General features: G+C 62.2%; 4 protein-coding genes across 16 annotated transcripts in view; 2 read left to right on the top strand and 2 right to left on the bottom strand.

Annotated features, from left to right (window-relative positions):
• Positions 1–583: 583 nt before the first annotated feature.
• MRPL54 (mitochondrial ribosomal protein L54) lies at positions 584–1,735 on the bottom strand. Its single transcript, XM_049808730.1, has 3 exons — positions 1,628–1,735; positions 1,147–1,303; positions 584–839 (listed from the first exon to the last, which is right to left on the bottom strand). The coding sequence occupies exons 1-3, from the start codon at positions 1,701–1,703 to the stop codon at positions 707–709; spliced, it is 366 nt and encodes a 121-aa protein (XP_049664687.1). The 5' UTR covers positions 1,704–1,735; the 3' UTR covers positions 584–706.
• A 164-nt stretch (positions 1,736–1,899) lies between these two features.
• On the top strand, positions 1,900–8,887 carry APBA3 (amyloid beta precursor protein binding family A member 3). Its single transcript, XM_049808693.1, has 10 exons — positions 1,900–3,125; positions 3,560–3,599; positions 4,041–4,186; positions 4,346–4,432; positions 4,994–5,152; positions 5,511–5,690; positions 5,901–6,113; positions 6,735–6,854; positions 7,614–7,754; positions 7,890–8,887. The coding sequence occupies exons 1-10, from the start codon at positions 1,995–1,997 to the stop codon at positions 7,959–7,961; spliced, it is 2,289 nt and encodes a 762-aa protein (XP_049664650.1). The 5' UTR covers positions 1,900–1,994; the 3' UTR covers positions 7,962–8,887.
• A 287-nt stretch (positions 8,888–9,174) lies between these two features.
• TJP3 (tight junction protein 3) lies at positions 9,175–21,593 on the bottom strand. 3 transcript variants are annotated; one of them, XM_049808692.1, is made up of 21 exons: positions 21,203–21,593; positions 20,635–20,734; positions 16,871–17,059; positions 16,661–16,785; positions 16,338–16,440; positions 15,699–16,152; positions 15,288–15,391; positions 14,107–14,269; positions 13,927–14,017; positions 13,623–13,687; positions 13,382–13,460; positions 13,097–13,253; positions 12,586–12,694; positions 11,903–12,122; positions 11,365–11,561; positions 11,050–11,145; positions 10,673–10,743; positions 10,266–10,571; positions 9,909–10,136; positions 9,621–9,664; positions 9,175–9,454 (listed from the first exon to the last, which is right to left on the bottom strand). In XM_049808692.1, the coding sequence occupies exons 1-21, from the start codon at positions 21,433–21,435 to the stop codon at positions 9,355–9,357; spliced, it is 3,234 nt and encodes a 1,077-aa protein (XP_049664649.1). In that variant the 5' UTR covers positions 21,436–21,593; the 3' UTR covers positions 9,175–9,354. The 3 variants fall into 3 exon arrangements, with proteins under 3 accessions (XP_049664649.1, XP_049664648.1, XP_049664647.1); XM_049808691.1 differs by having other exon boundaries at positions 9,621–9,805; positions 9,905–10,136; XM_049808690.1 differs by having other exon boundaries at positions 9,380–9,805; positions 9,905–10,136.
• Positions 21,594–22,515: 922 nt separating this feature from the next.
• PIP5K1C (phosphatidylinositol-4-phosphate 5-kinase type 1 gamma) overlaps positions 22,516–27,643 on the top strand; it is a 50,533-nt gene continuing 45,405 nt past the window's right edge. For 10 of the 11 annotated variants that reach the window (XM_049808699.1, XM_049808704.1, XM_049808708.1 and 7 more), the window contains exon 1: positions 22,516–22,741. In XM_049808699.1, the coding sequence (XP_049664656.1) occupies positions 22,642–22,741 (100 nt within the window). In that variant the 5' untranslated portion in view covers positions 22,516–22,641. Of the gene's footprint in view, positions 22,742–26,061; positions 26,208–27,643 lie in introns of all 11 variants that reach the window. The other variant, XM_049808709.1, reaches the window with a different exon arrangement.

Consider the following 27,643-nt stretch of genomic DNA (forward strand, 5'->3'; position numbering starts at 1 on the left):
CGCACGGGCAGGACCGAGGCCCAGGGGAAGCTGCTGGGCTCTGCCAGGCTGGAGCCAGATGAGAACATGCAGGGACGGGGCAGCAAAGCCCCCGTTGCTGTGAGGACCCTGCCTTCACCACACAGCCCAGCCATGCCGGGACCCTGGTGTCCCAGCAGCTGCCGGTGCCGGAGGAAGAAGCAAGAGTGCAGCGTGGTGGTGGCACTGTGAGAGGCTGCCATGTCCCCCCTCACCTCGCCCACTGCCCTGCAGCACTGCCAGAGCCTGGCCCCTGTCCTCCCACCCCCCAAAAGCACACTCTGCTCAGCCCCCCAAACCCCCCCGCAGGGGATGCAGCAACACCAGTGGAGTCATTCCCCACCCCAAACCCACTATACCTCCCCTGCAGGTGACAGAGCAGGGAGCAGGACCCATTTGGCAGTGTAGGCTCTCTCTACGAGCAAAAAATTGAGCTTCTGTTTTAGGAAATACAGCAAGAAATTGTGGCCTGTGTTGCCTCAGCCCCTCACCAGCCCCAGTGTGAGGGGGGACCCACACTGAGCTTGCCGAGGGCCTGGGTTTGCCACAGCCTCCGTAACAGGTATCAGTCTCACCAGCGATTTATTACTTGTTTACAGCAAGAAGAAGAGACCGAAAGCAGGAGTTGATCCCAGCGCCACCCACACTGGCACTCAGGGCAGCTCCCACACCTCGAGCACTGCAGCGCCTACAGCTTCTTGCCCTTCTTCAGCCTGTTGCGATGCCACGTGTTGTACTTCCGCAGGCGCCTCCAATACTCGATCGAGTTAGGGTCCAGCTCCTCCAGCTTCTTGGGGGGCCCAAGGTGGATCTTAAAGAGCCTGGAGGCAAATGCAGGGGCGTGAGGCTGTGGCAGGGAGGGCAAACGGACAAGCACGGGACGGAGCGACGGAAGTGCATGACCAGGATGTATAGATCCCTCCCTGCCACATCCACAGCGCGGCCCGCTCTCCTCCCCAGCCCTCGGACAAGGCCTCTGGGCTGCAGAGCGGCAGTTTTCCACCTCCTGTAACAGTTCCCTGTCTCTCCTACATTCACCTGTGCCTCCGAGGTGACACCTCTGTGGGGACAGGCTCCCCAGGAGGGACTCCCGTCTCCACACAGCAAGGGGAGCTGGCCACCACCTACCAGTCGGGGTACTCGGAGTCAGGCTTCAGGGCCACCTCCGGGCCCTCCTTGAAGTAATTGACGCCCATGGCGTAGGTGGCGAGCATGGTGGGGTCAGTGCACACCTCCGGCCCCTTCAGCCCCTCCTTCGGCACGTTCTTGCCCTTGGACTTCATAGCTGTGGGACGAGGGCAGGGTCAAGGCAGGGGCAGGACGGGGGCTCAGGCAGAGCAGGGGCCGGGGACCACGGGGGGGCGGCGAGAACGAGGAGGGGGCGAGGAAAGGAGCTGGGGCAGGGGACAGGGGACGCAGGACAGGGGACGGGGAAGCCACGGGGCGAGGTCCCGAGAGGAGGGCACAAGGCTGCCACTGGGGAGAGCCCGGCGGGGTGGGCGCGGGAACGGGACGCGGGGGGATCACACAGGGCCGAGGACGCGGGGTGAGGGGCACGGGCCGGGCCCGGGGCCTCCGGCGGGAGCCGGGGCGGCGGGACGAGGCTCACCCGGCTTCTTGGCGTAGCCGCGGGCCGGACCGGGCATTGCCGCCCATACTGCCCGCAGCAGTACCCGGGCGGCCATGCTGGGGCGCCGCGGGGCACGCCGGGAAGGGCCGGGCCGCGCATGCGCGGCGGCGGCGGCCGGAAGTGGCGGCGGGACCGTCCCTTCCCTTCCTTTCCCTTCTCTTCCCTTCGCCGGGCCGGCGCTGGTACCGGCAGCGAGCGAGTCCGCACGGCTTGGCCCTGGCCCCGGCAGGATTGGCCCTGCCCCCCCCCCCCCAATCCCTTCGACTCTCCTCCCGCCTCTGTAGCCCCCCGAGCCCTTCTCCCCATCCCAGGGCGGCCCCCCCCGTGCTGAGGCCGGAGCGACGCCATGGAGAGCAGCATGGATTTCCAGGCGGTTGCGCTCTCCGCCCCCTCTCTGGGCAGCGACGAGGCCCCGGAGCCGCCGGCCATGGACACGGAGGAAGGGCCTGCGGTGCGACCTGGCGCCCCGGAGCTCCGTCTGGGTGACGGGCGGCCGGAGGGATCCCCCTTCATCGCCCTGCTCCCCGGCTGTGGTTCTGGGCAGGAGCTGACCGTCCCCGAGGGTCAGCGGAGGGGACTGGGGCCCAACTCGGGGCCTGCTCCAGCCTCGGACCTCGGAGGCGGCGGGGGTGGACAAACGGAGCTTTGCCAGGACTTGGGAAGAGAGGTGGAAGAGGAGGCGGTGACTGTGGAGCCGCAGGGCTCTGCTGCCTGGAAACCCAGCACCAGGAGCACCCCTCGGGACGGAGGACACCCCCGAGCCCCTAGCAGCGGTGATCCGGCAGGCATGGAGCTGGACGAGGCCCCCGAAGCTGGCGCCCACCTGGGCAGGGCCAAGTGGGCCGAGGATCCAGAGGACGAACCCTCGGAGATCCAGGGCCTGCTGGCCCAGCTCGAGACCCTCGACCCCAACCTCTGTGACCACTCTCCCACCTCGGAGCGGGGCCCACCGCTCTCCTCACGTGCTGGCACAGCCATTCTGGTGGGTGAGCAGGCCCGGCAGAGCTACGGAGAGTGTCAGGGCAAGTGCCGGCCCTGCCCGCTGCACGTGGCCATGGGCCGGGGCCTGGAGACACGGCCCTGCTGCGCCCAGCACTCGGCCTGCTCCCGGCCCTGCCATGGCCTGCTCTTTGCCGAGGCCGACCGGGAGGACTTGCTGAGCCTCCTGTGCTACGAAGGGGGGCTGCCTGAGAACAATACCGAGACACCCTTGGCTCGCTCCGATGTCCTGGCTGGGACCAACTTGGAGATGCTGCAGGCTCGGGAAGAACTGGCCGCTGTGGAGAAGCCTGAAGGGCTGGGGAGGCCAGAGAGCTCAGAGGAAGAACATTCTGGCAGCTGGTACTATGGAGAGGGGCTCTGTGAGGTCGAATCCGCCTGCGAGGGCAATCAGGACGGTTCCCCAGAGCCAGCCTGGGTGGCCTTGCCTCCCGCTCCAGCCCCGGAGGCAGAGCAGCCACCCCAGGGTGGTGTGATCGTGAGTGCATCGCGCACGGGCTACGGTGGTGCGGCAGCAAGCCAGGACGTGCCCCTTGGCTCTGCTCCCTCATGGGGTTTTGGTTGGGGGCAGAGGGGAGCCAGGGATGTCTTTTCCTCAGGTCTTACAGGGCCTCATACTGCTGGGGTGCCCAGGCAAGACCCTCGGTACTGGGTTTGGCTCCTGCTGCCCTGAACGTGGGGAGATACTTGCATGGCTGTCTGATCTGTGCATGCCCCGGGGAAGAGGCTGGTGGGTCCAAACAGCGCCCCAGCCCCAGGACCCTGTGCACCCCCTGAGCCCCAGGACCCCAGCCTCAGGGCGCTGTGCCCCTTGCTGTCGTGGTGCTTCAGGGGCAGCCTGGCCATGGGGCAGGCAGGCTGAATCCCTGGGATCCCAACCAGACCCTCACCTGCTCTCTCATTGCTTTGCAGAACAGGGACCCTCCATCCTCTTGCCCAGCCTTCAAAGAGGGTGAGTTGCCTCTATGCTTGAGCAGCGAAAAGCACCCACAAGTCCTGACCCACCACCTCCTGCTCTGACCCCAAACACGAGGTGGCCAGGGGTCCTATCCGGGGAGGGACCACCCTGCTCTGTGCCCACGCAGGTTGGGAATGTGGCTGCAGACTGTGTGGCTCATTCCCTTCGCTGAGCAAATGGGGGTGCTTCGGGGATCGGGGAGGGAGGATGCTCAGGCTTGGGAAGGGAGAAAGACGGATGCCAGGGTGTGCCCGAGGGAAGAGGGAAGCAGCCCTGGGGTCAGAGATGGTCCCCCGGTGATGCTAGGAGCCCATCTCCCAAGCGCTGAGCTGCTTTGTCATGTGTAGGAATGCAGCTAATGGGCAGTAGGAGTTGCTATCCCAGTTTTGAGAGGCAGGGGGACCAGCCCCTGCTTAGTCCCTCCCAATGCCTCAGTTCCAGGCCCTTGCGACCCAGAGGATCTGCTGGATGGTGTGATTTTTGGGGCAAAGTACCTGGGCTCCACACAGCTGGTCTCGGAGAGGAACCCCCCAACCAGAGTCCGCATGGCACAGGCCCAGGAGGCGGTGGACAGGATCAAGGTGCAGGAGGGTAGGGGGGTATGACTGCCAACAGCCTGGCCCCTCGTGGGTGTGGGGCAGTGCTCAGGACCTGCCCAGGGACACCTCCCAGCTGTGGGGCAGGGACCCAGAGGAGTCCTGGCAGTAGCAGTGACCTCTTCTGGGCACTTCATTCTGCAGGCACCGGAGGGGGAGTCCCAGCCCATGACGGAGGTGGATCTGTTTGTCTCCACACAGAGGATTAAGGTGCTCACAGCTGACACGCAGGTGAGTGGGGAATGGGAGTACCCGCATGGCTTTGGGGCTGTTGAAACCTTCCTGTTTGGCCTTGGGAACTCTGCTTTGCACCCACGCCAGTGGTGTCGTGCCCAAGGATGGCCTACGGGTGAGGACATGCGACTGGGAGGAGACCTGTCATTCTGCAGCCGTCCCACGCAGACGCATCCCTCGGCTCTCTGCATGGCTGCATGAGGCTTCTCATGCAAACTGCACTTCACGGGAGCTGCTGCGTTCCCAGACCAAGCTCCTGGGAACCTAGGCTTGAAATTTCTGTAGCTCTTTGCCTCAGGATTAGTTTCTGCTTTATAGTAAGAGGGAAGAGCTGTCTTGTGCCCCAGCAGCACCCAGAGACACAGATGAGTCCTTGATTGAAGGAGCTGTTTGTATCTTTTAGCATAGACATGGTTTCTGCCCAGCACTTGCCAGGTATTTGAACTGCATCCTGGCACAGTGGCATTTCAACCCAAACCCTTCATGCTTGTGGCGGTGCCTGGCTGGCTCGCAGGCTGCCATGGGGCTGAATGTCTCTGTCCACGTCCCCCTTGCCAGGAGGCCATGATGGATCACTCCCTCCAGACCATCTCCTACATTGCCGACATTGGCTCCCTCGTGGTGCTCATGGCACGCCGGAAACTGCCTCGGCGGTCAGAGGTGACAGAGGAAAAGCGGCTCTACAAGATGATCTGCCACGTCTTCCACTCAGCCGATGTGAGGCAACATGCAAGTCCCTTGGGGGGCAGGGTGGCATTTGGGTCCTGGGCCCTGTCTCGCTGTAATGACTGGGTGCTCTGGGTCTCCATGCTGGGGGCTCCTGATGAGCACATAGAGGGGGAAGGAGCCCAGCCTGAGCACCTCTGCCACATAGAGGGGTCTAGCGAGAAAAGGGGGCAGGATTGGAACCATAAAGGGGTCGATTCAGGTAGGGAAGGAGCCAGGATGCTCTGGAGCTCCCAGGGCACAGTGCCTCTTCTGGGCATTGCAGGGCGCTGACAGCTCTTTGATCCAGTTTGGCCATGAGACAGTAAGCCCCGTGCCATGGGCACAAACAACGCCTCTCTTTCCTCAGGCCCAGATCATCGCTCAGGCCATTGGGCAGGCCTTCGGTGTGGCCTACCAGCGCTTCCTGGAGGCCAACAGCATTGATCCGAGCGAGCTGAGCCCTCGCCAGTACAGCCGTGCCCTCGAGGACCAGGAGCAATACAATGCAGAGCTGACTCACTTCTCCCGGCAGGAGAACTGCAAGGATGTAAGAGCTGCTTTGGAGGGGTGGGGACAGTGTGGGGTACCCACTGGCACCTCTGTGTCATCCCCTCCACAGCTCCCTGAGCACCTGAGGTTCTCTCTACAAAAATTGAGCCCCATCCCAGCTGGCTGTGAGCCCAGGACATCCGTGCTGGAGCTGGCACATGTGCCCCACGACTCTGGTGACTGTAACCTATCTGTGCCCCCCTCACAGGTCTGCATCCGGAAGCAGAAGGGGGAGATCCTGGGCATCGCCATTGTGGAGTCGGGCTGGGGCTCCATCCTACCCACAGTGGTCATCGCCAACCTGATGCACGGGGGCCCTGCGGAGAGGTCGGGTGAGCTGAGCATTGGAGACCGCCTCATGTCCGTCAACAGGACGAGCCTGGTGGGGCTGCCCCTCACCACCTGCCAGAGCATCATCCGGGTGAGCCAGGGCTGCACGTGGGGTGGTCTCTTGCCTCCACCCTGGCAGGAGGGTGAGTGCTGCCAGAGATGGGGACCAGTCTGAGTGCATCTGGGAGTGCCTGTAATGCTGGTGTCCCCCTCGATGCTCCCGGCTTGGGGGCAGCTGGGTGATAGGAGGCTCTGGGGGCAGAGGGGGCAGGACCATGGGGGGCCATACCCACCCTGTTGTCTGCAGCAGTCTGCATGCTTGGGAAGAAGGGATGTGACAAGGCAGGCACAAAGACAGGGACTAAACTTGCTACGGCAGTGTGCAGGCAGGGCCCTACCTGAGGAGGACGGTGGGTGAGGAGGCAGGCACCTGTCCTGTAGGTAACCTGTTGCATCTCCTACCTCCTGGGCAAGAAGGAACTGAAAGCAAGGACAGTGTGGCCTCAGGGGCAGAGTGGGATATCTTGGACTGGATTTATAAGTTCTTCTCCCTGAATTTGAGCACGGCAGTATCCCTGTGTGTGCCTCAGTTTCCTCATTGAGAACAGGTTGCTAATCCTCAGTCTTCCCGTGACCAACATGGCTGCGTTGCCGCTCTCAATCATGCCGAATAGCTCTCCAAAGTCTAATAAAGCCCCATCCCATCCTCCAGGAGCTGAAGCACCAGACAGAGGTGACACTGAACATCGTGCACTGTCCCCCTGTCACCACAGCTGTCATCCGGCGCCCCGACTCCAAGTACCAGCTGGGCTTCTGTGTTGAGAATGGCGTGGTGAGTGCCCGCGGGGATGGGAGTGGAGCCAGGCTGGGGTCAGCTGAGGGCTTCCACTGCCCATCTGCCATGGTTCTGGCTGTGTCCGCATGGACAAGCGCACAGCTCCAGTGCTCCTTGTGCCTGCCAGGGCTGAGGTTTCACAGGGCTCTGCTGTGCCACAGCAAAAAGCTCTTCATAGCTCTCCTGCAGCACTGGCGGTTGGATCCATCTCCCTGGTGCTCCTTAGCTGTTTGCTTTTGGAGTGGTGGTTTCTTCCTGACTTTCTTGGCGTGACCTTAGTGACATTTGTTGCTATCCTGTGCCCCAGCTACTCCCGGCTCTGGGCTCCACAGTGGCTGCATTGGAAAGGCAGAGGAGCGTTTCCAGGACCAGCAGGAGTTGATGGGGTCAGTGGGCAGTGGAGGGAGTGGCATGGCTGCGTCGTGCACCAACCAATGCTCCCAACAGCATTGGAGACACGGTCACCCCACAGGGATGCAGGAGCTGCCACCCCAGGGAGAAGCTCTGGCTCTGCAGCCCAGGCTTGATGGGTGGATGGGGGGAGCTGAGCTCTCTGTCAGCCAGGGGAACAAAAGCCTGCAGGGTGCCCTTGCCCTACAGCTGAGCACATGGCTCCAGTGGCACCAAGGCAAAGGGATATCCCTGCCCTCACTGCACGCCCATGGGCTGGAGGAGATAGCACCCAAGTCCAGAGCTCTTGCCAGGCCCTGGGCTGTGGGCACAGCTCTGATCTTACCAGCGCTCCCTCCTCCCCAGATCTGTAGCCTCATGCGTGGGGGCATTGCAGAGAGAGGTGGCATCCGTGTGGGTCACCGCATCATTGAGATCAACGGGCAGAGTGTGGTGGCAACACCCCATGAGAAGATCATCCAGATCCTCACACAGGCGGTCAGTGAGGTGAGCTGTCCTGGGCTGGGTGACAGCCAGGGCCCCCATGCTGTGGGGCAGCTGTAGCTGCACACAGAGCAGGCTGGGCTCGGTTTTCCTCCAGCCCTTTGGCATCTCCCAGCTGATCTGTGCGTCTCTGCCTAGGTCCACATCAAGACCATGCCGGCCTCCACGTACCGCTTACTGACCGGGCAGGAGCAGCCCGTCTTCCTCTGAGCCACTGGCCATGCCCAGCTGTTGCTGCACATGCCTGGGGCAGGCAAGAGTGAGCCTGGGACCACAAGGGCAGGATGGACTCTGCCTCCTGTCCCAGCACCCTCATCGGAGCCCTCTGGTCCCCAGCAGGGTCTAATCCTGCACATCTTTGGTTTTACTCAGGACACAGTGTGAGGGCCCAATACCCAGCTTGAGCAGTGTCAGGGCCTGTGGTTCCATGGTTTGGGCACCTCCTCCCCCTCCGTTAACCCATCCCTGCCTCACCGTGCCTGTACAGTGCCTGTCCTGCTGCTTCACAGCATCCCTTGCCTTGGCCTGGTGCTAGCAGGAGGAGAGGGGACCCTGCGCGAAAGCCACGGATGGTGCTTTTACACTCACCGACAGTGCCTTTCCCCATGTGGGGATGGTGCTGGAAGCACAGCTCTGGGGCTCTCCCTAGCATGGCCCCAGAGCAGCACTGACCTTGCATGTGTGGGTGCATGCTGGCACCCCCAAGGGAGAGCCAGCAGCTCCCAGACTCAGCCTTAAGGGGAGCACCACCCTTGGCACCTGCTTCTCCTCCCTGGCTTTGCTAGGGGCCTGTCGGTGGTGCAAATGAGCTCCCTGTTAGACCCGTTGTGCCGAGCTGGGAAACTACCTCTGCTTTTCCCTGGTGCTGCCTTTAACCGCTCTGCACGCACAGCCTGGCTGCAGCCTGCCAGGGCACTGGGTCATAGCCCTTGGGGCTGTCCTTTGGTGTAGCGAAAGGGAACATGGCACTGCCCAGTCCACGCGCCAGGGACCTTAGGTCATGAGCCCCAGGACCAGCCCTGGGTGATGGCATCTCTTCGTGAGTGGGTCTCTGGGCCCCTATGGCTGAGGCAGTGCTGACCTGCCTTTGCCTGTGTGCTTGGTTGATGTAAAAATAAAAGTTCTGGGGAACATGGGAGGCTGTGTTTCAGGAGCCCTGGCTGAGCTGCAGCAGGGGAGGCTGAGCTCCGAGGGCTGCACCCTGAGCCCGTTGCAGTAGCAGACATTGGCACAACCCAAGCCTGATCCTGCATCAGTGCTTCTTCGGGCAGGCAGGGCATCTGGCCGTGGAGGTGCCTGGGTCCCAGCAAGGCCACCCTGCTGCATGGGTTTCCCCTGCGCGCTGCCACCCAGCACGCGTGGAAAGAGCCTGTCCTGATCAAAATATCCCTTTTATTCCAGCAGCAGAGGCTGTGGCCAAAAAGGGGAAGGAGGCACTTGGTGGTGATGCGTGGTGAAGGATACAGCCGGATTAGGCCCAATCCAGCCTGGCTGCAGGGTGCTGCGTGGCACCACCTGGACTGTCACACGGACCCAGTGGCGTGGGGCTGCGGCAGGGCTGGCTCAGGGGGCCCAGCTGCCCAGTTAGAGGCCAGCAGTGCCACTACACGTCTGTAGCTGGGCCCCACTCATAGCCTTCATCCTGGTCTGAGTCATCCCTGGCCCGTGTGAACCTCTTCCTCACAGCATCATGCTCGTATTCCCTGGGGGATGAGAAGGCGTGGTGATGCCTCTGCCACCCGGTCGGGATGGGCATCAGAGACAGTCTTCTGCTGGGCAGGGTCAGGCCTGGCAGAGCTGGCACCTACAGCTCTAGCAGCCCTTCCCCAGCCCCAGGGCTGGCTGTTTTAACCCCAGTGTGCAGGGTACCTGAGGCTGTCGTAGCGCTGGCCCTGCCGCTCCTGCTCGGTCACCTGTGAGAGACCAGAGACATGGGGCGATCAGAGGTAGCGGCAGGATTTGTGCCCCAGCCTGGGGCTGGGCTGTGTTCCTCCATGGGGAACCAGAGCTGGGCATGGATGGGCAGCTGGAGCCTGCAGCAGCTAGAGGTGACACTCTGCCTGTGCCACAGGGGATAGGAATTAGCACCTGTAGCCCGGCACCATTCCACCCTGCCTCTGCCCCACCAGCCCCTCATACCAATACGGGGGAACCCACCTGCTTGCTCAGGCCGTGGCTTGGGGATATCTGTGCTGGCTCAGAGGAGCGGGCCAGCCCGGGCTGGTCATAGACGTCCTCCGCCTCACCATCAGTGTAGGCACCCGCCTCGCCATCCGTGTCATCATAGTCACTGTTGGCGTGACTGTCACAGGTCAGGTAGCCCGAGGCCGCTGCACTCGGCGGGTTCAGCAGATCCAGACTGTCCTCTAGTGCCACACCTGCCTGCTGGGTGGGGATGACAGAGACCTGGGACCCCAGTTGGGGTGTTGGGTGCGCGAGTGTGTGGCCCCATCACCTGCCCGGCTGCAGCCCCAGCAGGCTTCAGCCTTGCCACAGGGAACCCACACTCCATACCTGTTCTGCTGCTGTCCAAACAGGCTGGCTCTGCTGCGTCCTGATGATGTCCTTGATCGCCTCATACCAGGCATTGCTGCTGAGGCTGACAGTGGCAGTGAAGAGGTGGCTACAGTACTTCTTCATCTTGCTGGCCTGGGCGTAGAGGCGCCGGGAACTCTTCCTGGAGTCGGGTGCCAGCCACTGGCGCATGGCCTTGATGCCCTGCCGGCTTTCAGGCTCACAAAACACCACCACTGGATAGTACTGCACATAGTTGAGACGCTCCACAGCCGAGGGCGTGATGTCCAACAAGGCATGCTTGTCCTGGGGTGGGGCAGGGCACAGCCATCATGTGGAGGCTGTGGGCTCCCCTGGCCCCAGACCCTGGCCCACCTGGCTCCAGAGACATGGGAAAGGTCTCTCACCTTTTCTGCGATCTGCCGGACTGAGTCCAACTTGATGACCTTGGATGACGCCCCATCTCGGGGCACGCTCACTGCAGGACACGGAGATGTGGCGTGAGAGGGGCTGGGGGAGATGGGGCATCTCCAGCAGCCCCAGGCTGGGTCTGGCTGTGCCCAGCCGTACTGTGTCCCTCAAGGCAGGGGCATGTCTGGGACCTGGCTAGTATCATGATGCATGGGGAGAGAGTGAATGAGTACAGGAAGGTGTTGGGGTGTCACAGGGAGGGGGCAATAAGGCAGGATGAGGACAGAGCCACAGGTAAAGAGCTCCCACAGGTCCTGGACACTGAGAGTCTGGCTGCTGGATGCAATTTCCCCACAGCGTGGGGGGCACTTACGGGCAATCTCAAACAGCTCAGGCAGCTCCGTGCTCAGCTTCTGCATGACAATGTCTGCAATGGGGCCCAGGATCACTACTGGCCGCTTGAAGCTGGCTGTGGGAAGAAGATGGACCGGCTTAGGGAGGCTGGAGGGTGAGGGCAGAGCTCACAGCACCCAGGCTTCTTGCCCTGCTCCTCAAGGTGCTCGTGGGCCTGGGACTCACCCCACTCCTCCCAGGAGAGCGGAGCCCACTAGCACCCACAGAAGGGCAGCCCTGGGGCCAACATCCCCTTGGTGGGTCTGAGCAATGAGGACACAGCCCTGGTGCCCACCTTCCTTCAGGACCACCCTCTCGTATGGTGGGTAGTGGCCCTGCTTTGTGAGCGCAGACAGGTCCTCCCGGCTCTTCCGCAGCATCTTCTTGGCTCCCCGCAGGCCCCGCAGCTTCCAAAACTCAGCCCGTGCCCCGGAGGGGTTGGCACCGGACGTGGCTTTCAGCACCGACTCCAAGCTGGCAATCTGCTCAGCCCTGGGAGGGGAAAGGGCTCAGGACCTGGAGTCTCCAGATCTACCCCCTGACTTTTTCTCTCCAGGCTCTGAGGAGTGCGCCAGGAGAAGCCAGCGTTCCTGCTCAGTGCCACGGCCAGATGACACTGTGGTAGCCTCTTCCCTCCAGGCACTTGGACAACCAGAGCATCAATTGCCCTGTCACCCCTGAGAAGGGATTTCACCAGCTCACACTTCCCACCGCTGCTCCACCAGTCCTTGCCCACCTCTTAATGGGCCCACCATCCATGTCCCCCTCTCACCGGGAAGCCATCCCCCAGCCGGCTCTGCTCATCTGGGGGCCATTCCTGGCTCCGTCCCTACCTGCTCCGGTTGGGAATGATGCCCTTGTCCTGTTCCTGCAGGTCCCTGCCCATGCGCACAGCCAGCCAGCTCCCCAACCTGCCCCGGTACATGGTGTCCAGCACATGGAAGACATCCCCACGGACGAAGCTGAGCCCTGACGGTGTGTCCTTCTCGAAGTCAAAGTGCGTCCGGATGTAGAATGAGTCACCCATATTGGATGAGAGAATCTTCCTGTAAACTGAAGCCCAGGGTGAGAGGGACCATCAGGGCAAGAGGTGGCTGAGGAGGAAGATGCTGGAGAGGAAGTTGCTGGAGGGATTTGGGAAGGAGCTAGGCTGGCTGGAAGCCTCCACAGTAGCCCTTGCTGCTAAGGAGGGTGTTGGGGACACCTTTTCCTCCCATGGCTCTCTCAGGCATGCTGGTGACAGCAGGACCTGACCCCAAAGCCCACACTGGCCTCCAGACTGACCCACAGTGCCAGAAAGTCCACGCGCTCCAGTATGCCAAGGCACAAACAGGGCCAGGATGGTCTGGTGTGTCCCCTCCCATCACCTCTCTGAAGCAGGACAAGGGGGGTGTGGGGAAAGACTACCCTGAGGGGGCAGAAAGGGCCATGGCAAGTCCAGCAGCTCTGGTGCTTGCTCAGAAGAGACAAGAGAATGGAGAGGCACAAGCCTAGGACAAGTCAGGTCATCACTCACTGTCCTGCTTGCTCTGGATCCACAGAGTGATGTCCTCGCCCGGCGGCAGGCTCATGAGATACTCTACAGCCTCCTCACGGGTCAGGTTCTGGAAACTGGTGTTGTTCACCTGCCACAGAAAAGCACTCAGACATGGCCCTGCCAGCAGGATGGAGGGTGTGGGTGCCAGCAGGGATCCCCCGGACAGCAGTGCCCAGGGCAGGGTGGGAGAGGGAACTGGTGACTGTCACCCAAGTGCCTGCCACAATCCCTAGTAACCTTGGGGAGGGCCTCTGGGCCAGCTGAGGTGGTGCCTGGACCCCGCTGGGTGTTAGCATGGTGCCAGAGACAGGACCATCCTGTCAGGTAGTGCCCACAGAGCCTGCCTCGCTGGTACAGGCCATGGGCACCAGCACTGACCCAAAATGATGCCCAGTAGGAGAAATCCAAACTCCAGGGAGGTATCAGACCCAAGAGAGATGGGGCCAGTCTGAGTGCAGCAGCATTTGGAGCAGTTCCCAGCCCCAAGTACCTGCAGGATCTGGTCCCCTTCCTGGATGCCCTGGCTGTCAGCTGGGCTCCCCTCCTGCACGCTCGACACAAAGATGCCCACGTCGTTCCCGCCAGCCAGCCGTAGCCCGATGCTCTTGGCCTTCACGAAGTGCACGACCCTGGAGTCGGCGCTGTACCTGCCATGGGGGAAGCTGCAGTCAGCCCAGCGGTGACATGCCAGGAACAGCACAGGGGGTCACCAACCCTGTGCCGGAGCAGCTCCCTGTCTTCCCCAGCCATTCCCCACCGCCTCTCGCAGACGTACCCGTCCTTGCGGGCAGCTCGGGCGGTGGGGCTGGCGTGGGGGCTGTGGCAGCCATCCACCTCCACAGCTTCCAGCGGGTCTGCAGAGAAGGAGGACTGGTCCAGGAGGTGGCAGCGGCACAGCCGAGGCACAGGGAGACCTGGCACGGCTCTGCCAGGGGGGTTTGGACAGCAGAGACATGCAGGAGCCAGGAGCGCACTCAGTGCCCTTGGCTCCCCCAGCCTGATCTGAGCTCACTCACCAGGGCCCCGAGCATTGTCAATGATTGTGTCGGCTGTGGGGTCCGTGTTCGATCGTCTCCTCTCCCTGGAACAAAGTTGGGGCAGGATTTAGGCAGGTCATGGAGGCAGGCACTGGATGGGCACAGGCAGGCACTGCCAAGTGGGCAGCAGGGACAGAGGAGCAAGCTGGGGACTAAATGGCAGTCCCACCTTCAGGGTGAACTGGCTCCAGGATGGAGGAGAACCAGCCCCTCCGGACAGGCAGAGGACACAAGGGGACCTGATGGGGGAAAGAGGGGCTCATAGGGACAGAGCGGGGCTTACGGTGGTGAATTCATTCTGGCAGCAGCTGGAGGTCGCGGGGAGGTCTCAGGGGATGGCGGATGGGACAGTTCAGAGTCAATGTCGGAGATATCTGCAGCAACAGAAGGGAAGACACATTAGTGACCAGCCAGTCCCTGTGCTGTGTGTTTGGCCCCCAGTCCCGTCACTGTGTCCCTTCACCATCCATCCGGGAGCTGTCACTCTGGATGTCTTCTATGTCAGGGATGTTGACCAGGAACTGCCGGTGGTCCCGGAGGATGAGCAAGGTCAGGGTCCCCTCTGTCCGCTCGATGAGCTTCTGAGTGTCAGCCAGGGACATGTCCTGACTGGCCACCCCGTTGATCTGGAGGGGGAAGAGCAAGAGGCCTCAGGGCACTCACTCCTGGGAAAGCTGCCCCCAGGAAAGCTCCGCTCAAATGGGATGCTCTAACTGCCACCTTCCCGGTCCCTTCCCAGCCCCTCCAGCCTGGCACCAGCTCCCACAGCTTTGCCTATCCTGGGTCACATCCCCGTTCCTGGCTGCCTCCCAGTGGACCTCATCCTGCACAGAGGAAACAAATTAGTGAGGCTAAGTAACTCCCACCTTTAGCTGCAAGGGGGCCCTGCATGGAGGCAGGAGCTGCAGAGACCCACTCACATGCCTGAGGCTCAGTTTTATTTTGACCTTGGCCCAGCACTGTCCTTCCATGCACTGGAGTGGTGCCAGGGAGTCAGGCCCCAAGCTGACCGTGGGGCTGTGATCTCCCTGTGGTGCAGCAGCTTTTCCCACTAGATTTCTGGGATGAAATCCCTCCCATTTGCCCTAGAGTCACTTTGGCCCCAGTTCCCAGCAGCCATGGGTCTGTCTGGCCCATGTGTGCAAACAAAGCGTCTCCCTCCCTCTATTTTCTCCTCCCCAAATACTTTAAGCATCATTTCACCTAACATACTCTGAACACCTGAGCTCCTCAGGCTGACTGCTCCCCCGGCGGGGACACGCACACACAGCAGGGGACCACATGCTGTGGGGATAGTGGGGCAGATGCGATCCCACTGTAGCAGTGGGACAAGCCCCCATCCCCACCTGAACATCGTGGGGCTGCCTCAACCAGCCAGCCTTGGCATCATGGAGAGATGGTCCCTGAGAACCCACGTGGGGACCCTGGTGATGGCTGGGGAGCCCCTGGTGATGGCTGGGGACATGGAACAGGGTGTGGGCACCAGACAGAGCTGCCTCCAGCCAAGCTGCCATCCTTTGCAGGCAACCGAGAGAAGCACACTCTTGGCTTGTGCCCTGCGGTGACACTAGCCAGGGACAAGCCACCCGAAGAGGGGGAGATGAGATCCCCAGCAAGTGCCGTGCACCCCATGGGTCCCCGTACCTTCAGGATGAGGTCTCCCTCCTGCAAGGAGCTGCGCTTTGCCGCCAGCCCGCTCTCCACAATGTGCTTGATGAAGAGCTGACTTCCCAGCTTCAGGCCATACTCTGCACCAGAGAGAGCCCATGACAGTGCCTGAGCCAGGCAGATGCAGGACCCCCTCGAGGTCCTCCCTTGCCACCATCCCCACAAGCCTGCCCCTGCTCCCCTTGGGGCACTACCAAGCCCCGAAGCTGAGCTCTGCAACCCCGGGCTGAGGCCAGGCAGGTTTGGTGCACAGAGCATGGCATGCACTGCCTCCTTACCGCATGCCAGACCCTGCCACCAACCCTGCCATCGCCTCCTCCCCAGGGGGACACACAGCCACAAATCAGGTGACAAGACCCAGGCACAGAGGGAGCGGGAGGGCCTCACCTTCGTTCTGCTTCTGCTTCACCAGGACTGACGTGATGGGCTTCATCGGCACATCCCGGCGTGGCAGACGCTTGAAGCCTGACACCAGGGCCAGCCCGTTGGTGTCCCCATCATGGCCAAAGCCGCTGGCGGAGCGGAGCCGGCTGTAGCCTCTCCGATCTGAGCCACTGCCGGGGCTCTGCCTCCAGTGGCTGCTGTCCTGGCTTCGCCTCCGGCTCCGGGACACTGGCTTGTGGTGGCGGTGGTCATCCCGGTGGTGGCCAGAGCTCCTCTCGCTGGATGAGTCCCCGTCGTAGCCCTGGCTGTGGTCCAGGTCATCCCGGGAGCGGCGCAGGGCTGGATCCGCACCTTGTGACCCATAGTCCTCATCCGAGTCATAGCGCCGGGCCGCGGTGGGGGACCCGGGGCTGCTCTTGCTCACGGGGAGGTGGACCGTCTTCTGCCTTTTCAATGTCTGCAGGTGGAAAGTGAGGAGGAGAGAATGGTGGGTGCGGCTATCTCTGCCAGATCTTTCTACAGCATTTCCAAGCCCCGAACAGGAACCCTGGGGCGTGTGGGACAGGGGAGCTGGGATGGAGAGAGGAACGGTGTGGTCCTGTGCAAGACACCAGCCCCCATCCCACCACGGGGCACACTCACGATGTTGGCGATCTTGCCGCAGGTTTTAAGTGTCTGGATGGCAAAGGACGACAAGACGTTCTCCATGGAAAGGCCGTTCACCATAACGATGTGATCCTTCCTCCTGGGAGGGAAAACCCAGCCGTGGCTCTGCCCCAGGCGCAGTCCCCAGCCGGGGGGTGGCTGGCAGGGTGGCAAGGGCACCCGTTGCCCCAGGGGGACCCCATCCCAGCCGGGCAGGGTGGCAGCAGTGCTGGCCCTGTTCCAGAAGGAGCAATTTGCCGCCCTTCCCGTCCCTGCTGGCAGCGAGCACCCCCCAGGTCCCCACATCCTTGCGCACTCACTGGAGCCGGCCCACTGCCGGTCCGCCAGACACCACATCTGAAACGAACACCGCTGTGTCCCCAGTCATCTTGTTGGGACGGTCCCGGCCTCCGGAGACAGCAAAGCCAAAGCCCCGTTGAGGGTCCTAGCAGGGACGGGCAGAGAGGGGTCAGGCAGAGCCAGCCCCACAGACCCCATCCCCTCCAGCGGCCACCCTGGGCCACGCTCACCTTGCTCAGCGTCACCGTGTGCTGCTCCCAGATCACCATCTCCTCCATGGTGGCCACCCGCCAACACAAGCGAGGGAGGGCAACCGCAGCAGCCGGCCGGCGTGGCAGCCCCTGCCTGGCAGCTGGGGGCGCAGACCGGCTCCGGCTCCTCTCTGCAGCCGCTGGCCCCTTCCTCAATCCCACTTTGGGCTGCAACGAAGAGCAAAAGCAAAGCTGAGCTGCAGGCACTGGGGATCGCAAGGGTGCAGGGGACAGAGCCCCCCGTGGTGCCCGGGCACCCACCAGGTGTGCCAGGACTCGCAGCTGTGCCGCACCCCGGCTAACCCTCTGTGGGAGCTGGCTCCAAAACCCAGAGCTGCCTCTGTGCATCGTGAAATCACCCCCTTGGGAGGTCCATCTCTGTCCCCTCAGACACGTGTGTGTCCACGGAAGGGGAGGTTTTATGCAGGGCAAGCAGGTCAGGACCCGTCTCCATGGCTGGGACCACCTGCCCATGCCATCCTTGTGGCCCTGCTCCCTTCCCTCCTCCCAGGAGCCAGCAGACCCTGGGGTGCTAATTCGGACGGTGCTTCAGTGCCCTCCTGCCTGCCTGCTCTGGGCTCTGGCATGACAGCAGAGCCGGCAGCTCTGCCAACTGCTTCAGGAGCACAGGCTTCACCCTTTGGTTTCCCTGGATTTTCCCCAAATCCAACATTTTCCACCTAGGACAGACCAGCCTGACTGACAGGGTGATGTCCTGTCTGGGCTGAAACGCCTGGGGTGGCCCTGGGAATCCTCTCCATTGGCTTCTGGCTCCCTGGAGGAAATGTCAGCATGAACCCAGAGAGATGCGGGATCCCTGCGTGGGGTGGGGGACAGCGGGCCCAGAGCCTCCTGCAACTTCCCATGGGGTGGGACAGGAAGGAACCATTCTGATCAGGGACTCAGAGCATCCAGGTTTATCTGTGCCATTGCATGTGCCAAAAAAACCCGAGTGAGACCATCAAGTGATTCTCCAGGGCAATGGGGATGGGACAGCCAACAGCCCAGTATGATGCCACCACCACCGCCAGGCCCTCACCCCTCTGACTGGCACAGGGACAGAGGAGAACAGACCCACAGTCTGCCCGCACCAGCCCTGAGCCCACAGCCAGAGGGAGGTGAAATGCTCCCCCCAAGCTGGGCTGCCCCCGGACGGCGTGTCCTGCTCCTGCCCCAGGCATCCCCGGGGCTGCCAGCACCCATCCTGGTCCCACCCACAGCACGGCACAGGCTTGAGACAGCCACAGCCATGGCACAGGCACAGACATGGCCCATCACGGGCACAACAGGCCGTGACCACGCCAGCACTGCCGTGTCTGGCGTAGGGCACCCTTGTGCCGCCGTTGAGGATCAGCCAGCAGCTCGGCTGGGGTAGATCTCCCCAGTGCTGACTGGCTGACAGCTGAGGCATGGGCACCATCCCCTGGCACCGGCTGGCTGGCAGCTCTGCCGTGGCAGGACCCCGAGATCCCGTTGGCCGATGGCTCTGCCACCACAGATCTCTCCAGGCACCAATTGCTTGGTGAACGGCTCTGCCGCGGCACATCTCCAGGGTCTCGGATTGACCAACAGCTCTGCCAAGGCAGATCTCCCAGGGCTCTGACTGGCCCATGGCTCTGCTGCAGCAGCAGCCCCCAGTTCTGGCCACGCTGGCCCTGCTGCTCGAGCACCCTGTCCCATGGCACCCGCCTGGCCCCGTGGTACCCGAGGGCTCACCAGTGCAGCTCAGCCACCCTCGAGCCTGGCCGGGGCCCCCACGCATCAGTGCCATGGGAAGCGGGAAACGTCCACAGTGCCTTTGGGAATTGGCCACAGGGCAGCTTCAGCGGGACCAGGGTGCATCAGAGACGAGCGCCGATGCACTACGGGCGATACCGAACAGGGATCCCATGGGGAAGCTGGGGCCGGTGGTGGGCAGCCAGCCCTGGGGCAAGTATGGCAGCTCAGCGCCAGCATGGGGGCTTTCTGTGGCCAGCCCCCAGCTGGAGCTGCACTGAAGCAGCCGAACAGGCACCCAAAACGAGACGCAGCTCACGGCAGCCCTAGGGAGGGACAGTGTAATCATTCACCCGGGCCTCAGAAATAGCCCCAGCCAGCCAGGCTGCAAGCCGGTAAGAGCGGAGGGCAGAGTCCAAGTTTCCACTCCACGTCATGAGCCACCAAAACCAGCCCGAGCGCCCACCCACCAATGCTCAACACGCAGGGACACATGTGCCCAGGGAGTGGCTGGAGCCGAGCAGGACCCCGGTGTGGCGGCACCTGCGGTCCTGTCCCCGTGCTTGTAAGACTGGAAATAAACAGGACACCCCAGCATGGCGGTGGGGTGGTTTCCTGCCAGATCAGTGAGCCGAACTGGCGGGTCCTGTCTCGGCCATGTCACCAGTGTCAGCCAGCCGGTGCTTACGGGCTCCCCGGACACCCGTGGGTGACATGGCGTGAGCCACAGGTCCAAGGGACCCTAATTGTGGTGCAGCCAGAGCATGCCCCTCCCTGGGGTGACAGCTCATCCGCCGTGCCAGAGCTGACCCCGCTGCCACCCAACACAGCCTCTCACTGTCCCCAGACGGTTCCTACTGCTGTCCCATCACCAGGGCACCATAAATCAGCCACGCACCTGCGTCCCGCTGCCGCCCGTGGCTCTCTGTGGGCAGCGGTGGTCTGGGGCGGGGGGCACAGCGTGGGGACGGCAGCAGCTCCTGTCTCACCAGCCGGCACGGGCAGCGCCCACGGTGCCACCACACCCCGGTCCTGTCCCTGGTCTCCCCCGGGGGGGGGGGACGGGGGACCTGGCGTAGAGCCTCCCCTGAGCCAAAGGCCGAGGCTGGCAGCCGGAGGAGCCGGCTCGGCCGGTTTCCAACAGAAACCAACCAGCCCGCACCCGAAATGGCCCCGCCAGGAGAGGTAGTATCTGGGCAGAGCTGACCGTGGCCCAGCCTGATGTGCCCAGCACCAGGCACCGGCAGCATGGGGACCCCCACACACCCCACTCTGCCCCATGCATGTACCGTGGCCAGTGTCTCCCAAGGTTTTTAATGCCAAACGAAGCCCAGGCTGTGCCGGGGCAGCTCGTCCCATGGCAAGGACCCTGATTTGGGGCTGGGCCTGGCCCCAGGTGACACCGCCAGCAATGCCCACCATGGGGACAGCAATGCAACGGGTGGGGAGGTTATTTATTGGAACATGACCCACCCTGCCCACCCCAGCTTTGCCTCATGGCCATCCCCACCACCCATAAACTGTTTCCTAACCCCCCCGCTGATGTGAGTCCTCAATCTGGGACCCCGAAGCTTTCCCAGGGTCAGCGGGGTCCCTGGTCTCAGCCAGCAAAACTGCTTGTCCCTTTTCTGGTCCTGGCCATGCAGGACCAGGGTCCCAGATGCCCCCCAGAAGCCCCTCTAACCCAAGCCCACCCCCCTCGCGATGGGCTGACCCTGACCCCCTGCTCTGGGAAAAGGGTCTCTGGGAAGGTCTGACCCAGCTGGGGTGTAAATCAGTAGGATGGAGGCACGTCCATCAGCCCTCGGGGTGCAGAGCTGTGACAGCAGGGTCCCAGGATCCCCCCCACAACCCCCCAGAGTATCCCCCTGCCACCGGGACAGGGCTCCAGGAGGGTCAGCGGCTCCTGGAGCCACCCAGAGAGGGACAAAGCATGGCCGGTTCCCCAGATGAAAGGACGGCTGGGTCCCCGTCCCCAGCCGGGATGCGGGGCCGGTAGATCCCGGGGGACAGGATTAGGCACTCACCGCGCCTCGGATCCGACCAGGAAGGAGCTGAGCTCCTGGGCTGGTGGCAGTGGTGTCATTCCAGGGTGCCTTGCGTAACCCTTTGTGGGCCAGACGCTGCCTGCAGGAGGGAAGGAGGAGGAAGGGGGTCCCGGGGCAGCTGCTCGGGCACAGCAGGAGTCATGGGGGGGTGGCTGTGCCTGTTGTCCTCCACGGTGCTGGTGGCTCAGCCACATCCACTCCCCGCCACCCAGCCCCGGGCAGGGACAGACTCCCAGGATGCTGGCCATGGCGATGCCTCGGGATGGGGGTCCTTCTCCCCCACCCCCCCCGCCCCAGCCTGGCCCTCTCCGAGGAGTTGGCGGGGCTCTGCACCAACCCGCACCCCCAATCCCCCCCCCCAGCAGCCGTGCTCGGGAGTCCCCAGGGGGACGAAATGGCTTCACCAAGTGCCCCAAGAGGGGGCAGGGATGGTGGCCAGCCTGAGTGCCCCGATCTTGGGGGTGGGTGGCTGGGTGGGCGAAAAGGTGCCCCTGCTGATGGCTGCCGTCCCCTCTCCTCCCCCTTCTCTCTCTCCTCTGCCCCCCACCTGGACACCAGCCCCCCGTCATTCCTCCTTCGGCAGGGTCGCTTTCCTGCAGTGACAGAAATCAGCTCCACGCCTCGGCTCTCCGTCCAGGCTGCTGCTTCCAGCCGGGGCCGGGGCCGGGGCCAGTACCGACGCCGCAGGAGAAGGTCACAGCCTTGCGGTGGGGCGTCGCGGGGGGACCAGTTCCTCCTGAACCCCCCGACCACCAGCCGCCAGCCCGGAACCGGAGCCATGGAACCACCGCTTTCCCCACCGCTCCTCAGACGGGCGTCAGGCGGCTTCGTCTGACCGAAGCCCCCCACCAGCCCCGCGGGGAGGCCGGAGCAGCTCCCGTCCAGGCGGCCTCCGCTCCCCAAGCCCGGCCGCGGTCTCCCCAGCCGCGCCGGGGCCCCGGCTGCCCTCCCGCCCCCATCGGGGCCGCGGGCACCTTTCCCGGCTCCGCCGGGGGCTGGGCGTCAATGCCGCGCCGGATTCCCGGCTGGGGCCGCCCCTGCCCATTAGACGTTCGCCCCCCGGGGCCGGGGACCGGGGCACGCCGGCGTGAAGGGACCGGCCCGGGAGAACCGGCGGGACCGGCCCGGCCCGACCCGCGCCCTGGGGCCGCTGCCACTAGATGGTGCCGCGGGCCCGGGAGGAGCCGGGTCCCGGCCCCGGGGCGGGGAGCGGCGGCTGCCCGGCCCGGCCCCGGGGCTCTCGGAGGCGGCGTGCCCGCTGCCCGGCGGCGGGGCAGGCCCGGCCCGGCGGCTTTCACGGCTCCCGGGAGGACCCGCCGAAGGGGGAAGGGGGTGTGCAGGCGGCGCCCGGCACCGGGAGGGCCCCGGTCCCGCGGGGGCCAGAGCGGGGGGCACTGGGACACGGCACAGGGCCGCACCGGGGGCGGTCGGGGCCCGGGGTCTCACGGTACCGGGGTCCCGGGGCAGGCCGGGCCCCCGCCCCCGGCCCCGCCCACACCGGGCTGGCCCCGCCCCCGCTGCCATGGTGACCGGCAGACACCCCCCCCCCCCCCCGCCCCTTCCGCGGCGGGAGCGCCGCGGCTCTATGGTGCTTCTCGCCCGCTAGAGAGGACGGGCGGGGGGGGGAGTGGTCTTTCCCTCTGCCGCTCTATGCTGCGCGAGGCTTTGTCCCTCCCTCCCAGGCGGAAGCGGTCCCGCTCCCACAGCCCGCGGCCTATCGCGACAGCCAGCCCCCACGTCGCGATTAATTCCGGCGGAAGGGGACAGCTCTACTTCCGGTGCTGGCCGCGGCCCCTTCCGCCTTGCGGCGCTGGGGCGTGTCTAGCCGCGGCACCTCCCGCGCTCTATGGTCCCCGCCGTTCCCAGTCTCCTCAGCGGCGGCGGCCGGAGCCGGGAGGAGCGCGGCGGCGGCGGCGGCGGGTGCGGGCCTGGGTTTGGGCCTGTCCTGCCCCGGGCCTGCCCTGCCCTGCGCTGCCCGCGGCCGCCATGGAGCTGGAGGTGCCCGAGGAGGCGGAAGGCTCGGCCGTGGCGGGTGCCGGTGCCATCACCCCGGAGGCCGGCGTGGGGGGACTGGACGCGGCAGGAGGTAACGTGCTGCGAGCACCGGGCGGCCGGCACCCTCGGCCGGGTTCTCCGGGGTATTCCCCCGCGTGTCACCGTCCTCCCCGAGGAGCCGCTCCCGGCCGGGCCCCCCTGCAGTGTGTGTCTCCGTGTCTCACCCCCCGCCTGGGGCCCACAGTGGTTTAGCCCAGCTTCACCCCCCCGGGGGGGAGTCTGAGTGGTACCTCCCGGCCGGACCCCCCGCATTGTGCCTTATATACCCCGGGGCGGGGGGGGTCGGAATGGTTCAGTCGAGTCCGTCCGTCCCCGTCCCCCCCCGGAGTGTGTCACCCCCGGGGTACCGCGTGGTCCTGTCCAATTCCGCTCCCTCCCCTCCCCTTGGGCGACCCAGAATGGTTCCGTCCCCCCGGGGCTGCCGCTTGGCCCGGGACTCCCCAGGCACCGGCCGGGGGGGAGGCCGGGCTGGGGCTGCTCCTTGTCTCCTGCCCCCCGGAGTGTCCCGGGCCGGTGCTTGCAGGGGACGGGCAGCTGCGACCCCCGGGGCAGCGTGCGGGGGACACTGCCCGCCTCCGGGGCTTTTCCCCGCCGCCCTCCGGCCCTCAGCCCCGGTACCGGCCCCGGGAGGCTGTGGCGGGCGCTGCGGCTCCCTGGGGAACGGCGGCCCCCCAGGCTGTGCTCCCCGCTCTCATCTCCGGGGATGGGCCTCGGGCCTTCCCCTTCTCTCGGTGGGGCCGGAGGGCCTGGAGGGGGGTGTTGGCTCAGGGGAGGGTCCTGCCTTGCTCTGGGGAGTTGCTGCCCCGCAGGGTGGGTGGCATTGCTGCCAGAGAGGAGACAGGGAGGGCCGTGTGCCAGCGGCGGGGAGTGAGCCCACGGCTGACAGCACCGCTGGCAGCCTTAGCAAAAGGCTTGGGGTTCCTGGGTTGGCAGGATCAGATACGTGGGCCTGGGCAGGTGCACCTGCCTCCGCCTTTGCTGCCTAATAACGTGTAGTTCATTAATAACCTCAAAACTGCTGGCTTTAGTTTTGCGTGCGATCGTACAGCCGCGCTCTGTTGTTGGGCTGACAGGTTCCTTTGTGGGCCTGACGCGAAGCTCCTGAGCACTTGTCTGAGCCTGAAGTTGATTCAGAGCCTGCTACAAGTAGACGGGCTTTGGTTGTGTTATGACAGCGACCTCCTTGTCTTCAGGCCTTTAAATGAGGATCATTAGATGTTCTAAAAACCAACAAATTACAGTGGAAGCTGCGATTGTTCCACAGATGTCATCTGCCGCGCTGGGGGGGGTGGTGGATGTAACATGTAATTTTTGGTAAGGTGCTGAGATTTAGGCAAGTAGCAAGCTGTCCCCGGCCTTTCTGCTTCGGTTCCTCAGTGCTGCAAGGAAAATGGAGAGGCTGGCTGTGTGCAGCTTGTCTTTCCCGAGCCTGCTCGCAGCACTCCCCACTCACTGCTCGGACGTCTTTGTCGGGAGTGTGCTCCCAACATGGTGTGGTGTGGCTGGTGGACTTCCAGCTTGTGGTGCTGAGAGAGCAAAAGAGAGAACCTGTTGCCCATGAACAATTAAAATATTGTTTATCCTTCGGACTCCTCTGTCACCTTACTCGTTTTCGGGGAGGGTAGAGGGTCGTTGCTCAGGACAAGACAAGTTGTCTGGGGAGTCTGTTGCTCAGGAGGCTTTAAGCAGGGAGTGTGTGTTTTTCTTCCCTTTGCGTGTAAATCTGAATTTATGAACCTGTAGGCTGTCTTACCTTACGCTGATAGTAAAAAAGATGAAACGGAGCCAGTAGTCTCACCGATGCTTTGATTTTTTCGACTCAAGTTGCTTACTCCTCACTTGGGTAGCGTCCAAATTGTGTCACTTGGCCTCAGCCGCACTTGCAACTGGAGCTCCCAGGAGTGCTGGGGACAAGGTGCACGGCAGCTAACGAGTATTTTCTGGAAGAGAACAAAACCTGGGGGGGACTGGAGCTGGCCCTCGGTGGGCCGTGCACGAAGGCACGGCTACACTCGCACATGGGGTGGGCTGTGCTGCATGTCTCGGGTCAGGACTGCCAGCTGATGGAGCACGTCAATGTGCTCTGTGGTCCTCGTTGCAGCAGATGGGAATACTATATGCCAGAGCGATGTGCCCGGGAGCAGAGGGGGTTTGTGCTGAACACTGTCCTGTTTTGTTGACTGTTTCTAAGCTGATGGCGACAAACCCAATTTACCGTGCACAGCACTGATGCCTTTGCTGCTATTTGCAGCAGCAGTGGAGGTGGTCAAATGCTCATGGCCCACCTATACAGGTGCTTCGTGCCGCTCACCTTAATGCTTATGCTGTTGATGAAGGATTACCATTGTAGCTGAAATATGCTCCCAGGCTGTTTGCCGGGGAGCGAGGATGGCTGTTTGCTGCGCTCTTACTAAACAAACATGGCAAGGTTAATCCAGACCATGGGTGGGGTCAGCAAAGATCTTCCCTAAGCACTCAGTAAATATCGAGAGGGGAGCTGGTTAGTCTGGTATAGGAGTAAAACTGGGTGGAGGAGAGGGGCTGAAAGTCAGGGAAACCTTGACAGTAGGTTGACTTAAGGCATGGAGAGTCTTCTGAAGGGAGCTTTTGGAAGTGTCCTAATATGCTTTGAGGGAGAAAACCTCATTTAGTGCCAGCAACTGGACTCACGCATGAACACACAGGCCCAATTCGTCCTTTTCTGAGAAACCTGGCTTTGAGGTTTTTAAAAATTTTGTAATCACTGTGCTTGAAAAGGGAGTTTCAAAATCTGATGGGTGTAAATGGCTGCTGCGTCTCCTCCCTGAATGTGCACCCTCTTGCCCTGGAAAGGGGCTGCAAGGAGTGTAAAGGACTGTTCCCTGGGTTTGGTGCAGATAGCAGAGCTGTCAGCAGGAGTGGAGGCAGTGTGTGGAGGCACTGTGTGCGTGCAGGGTGAGAGGTGAGCACCGACACTGTTCAGGCTGGGGTGCACCGACCCCAGAAATGGTTGGGTGAGGAGAGGGCACATCACCATCCCTCTACTGGGGTGCGGCCTGGAGACAGAGGGTCTGGAAACACCCTTTTATCCAAGGGTGCTCAAGTTAATGGAGCACTGTTGGTACAAAACTGATAGCAAAGCCAATCTCCACCATCTCCTTGCAAAGGTGGAAATTCTCAGCCTGATGGGGAAGTAAAGTTGACATTCAATTTATTTCCATTTCTCACATCTTCTGTTATACGGGTTGCAGTCTGCCCATCATTTGTGGCTTAAATTCTGGGCAAAAGCCTCCAACGTGTTCTTCAGGGTTGAATTCCTCTGCTTTAGGGAGCTGAAATGATTTAACAAGTTTTTATGCTCTTGTTCGACAGTTGTCTCACTGTACCCAGAGCTGGAGATAGCCAAGTGGAGATCCTGGCCCCAGCCAGTGGTGCCGAGTGTGCTGGCTGCTGGCGGCACCTGTAAGGCCATCTGCGAAAAGCACTGGGAGAGCGTTGATTGCGACGGACAAAGAACGGTATTGCAGCTCTTCCCTCTTTGCAATGATAACTTTGAAGTGACTTTTGAAGGGTTGCTGGAAGCAATTTTTTCAGTGAGCAGATTAGAGATAAGAGAAGAATTCCACCCTGTGGGGCACAAGCAGTTCAATCCATACCAACATGATGGAGAGGGAAATTGGAGAGAGCTTATCAGCTTGAGGAAAAATCAAATGTAAACATCATCCCCAGCATGATTATGGTTCACAGCTTAGTTGGATGTCACATGCCTCTTTCCTGTGAAATGGTGCTAGCAAAGATGATTACAGAGGGAGTCAGCTAGGCAAAAACAGACAGAAAAACACCCTGTGCCTTGAACTTTTAAAGACCCTGCAGTTACTTCACAGTCAATAAGTCACAGCTCAGCTGTGGGGAGGGAGGAAGGCAATGAAAATAGAATTCAGGCTGTTCTGGCAAATTAATTGTCCTTTAAGATATGAATCGGCTGGAAACAAATAGGGAAGCTGGGATTATGGGGCCTGGGAGCTGCAAAGGGCAGTATTTGTATGGCAGGGAGATCTGGGCACTGCCCCAAAGGATGCTGAGCCCATCTGTATCGGTGTCAGGACAGGCTGGAGAACGAATCCCCGAGAACCCAGGACGAAGAATGATTAATCTAATTTTCATTAACTAGCATTTGGCATTGACCTGTATATAATAGCCCGTTATGCCGCTGCTGAATCTGCGGCTGGCAAAGCTGCTGCCACCACCGTGTCCCACTTGGGAAGCTCGCTGGGCCTCTCCAGAAGGGCTCCTCAGGGAATGACCTGAGTGGATTTAGTATGAGCAGTGCATGATTTGGGAACGATTATTGAAGTGATTCACTGACATGACCATTATGGGCTCTCGCCAGATACGCAATCTTATTAAATATGATTTTCCCATATAAGGTGGTTGGAGCCTGAAAAGCAGCAACAGCAGGAATTCCAGCGCTCGCTTTCTTCATGAACATATCTTTCAATCGCAGCCAGTTGAGTCCAGAAATAGGTCTGCCACGGCTGTGTGATGCCCTGACGGAGGCTCGGAGAGTCCTTCGTGTCGCATGCTGCTTACATCTTTGTCACATTTTATTATTCCCATCCATCTTTTCAGGCTGCCAAGCATATTCCTGTAGACCAGGATTATCTATAGAGGCCTGGCACGTGCCTCGCTCCTTATAAGGATGTAGCACCCACATGCTCTCTGGGACATTACCAGCATGAGATCAGTTCCCATATGTGTGTATGGGAACTGCAGGCATTACGTGGGTATAATTAATTTGCAACTCGCAAGTCAGAAAATGTTGCACCTTTTGCACTGCACAGGGGAATGTCAGCAGTGGAGTTGGAGGGGAAAATGTTTGCTAACTCCCAGTACGAGAAGGGTTTGCCTGGGTTTAGGTGGGAGTGACCTTCAGCAGGCTGGTTCACACGCTCAG

The sequence above is a fragment of the Accipiter gentilis genome, chromosome 8 (assembly GCF_929443795.1).
Source record: "Accipiter gentilis chromosome 8, bAccGen1.1, whole genome shotgun sequence".
NCBI lineage: Eukaryota > Metazoa > Chordata > Aves > Accipitriformes > Accipitridae > Astur > Astur gentilis.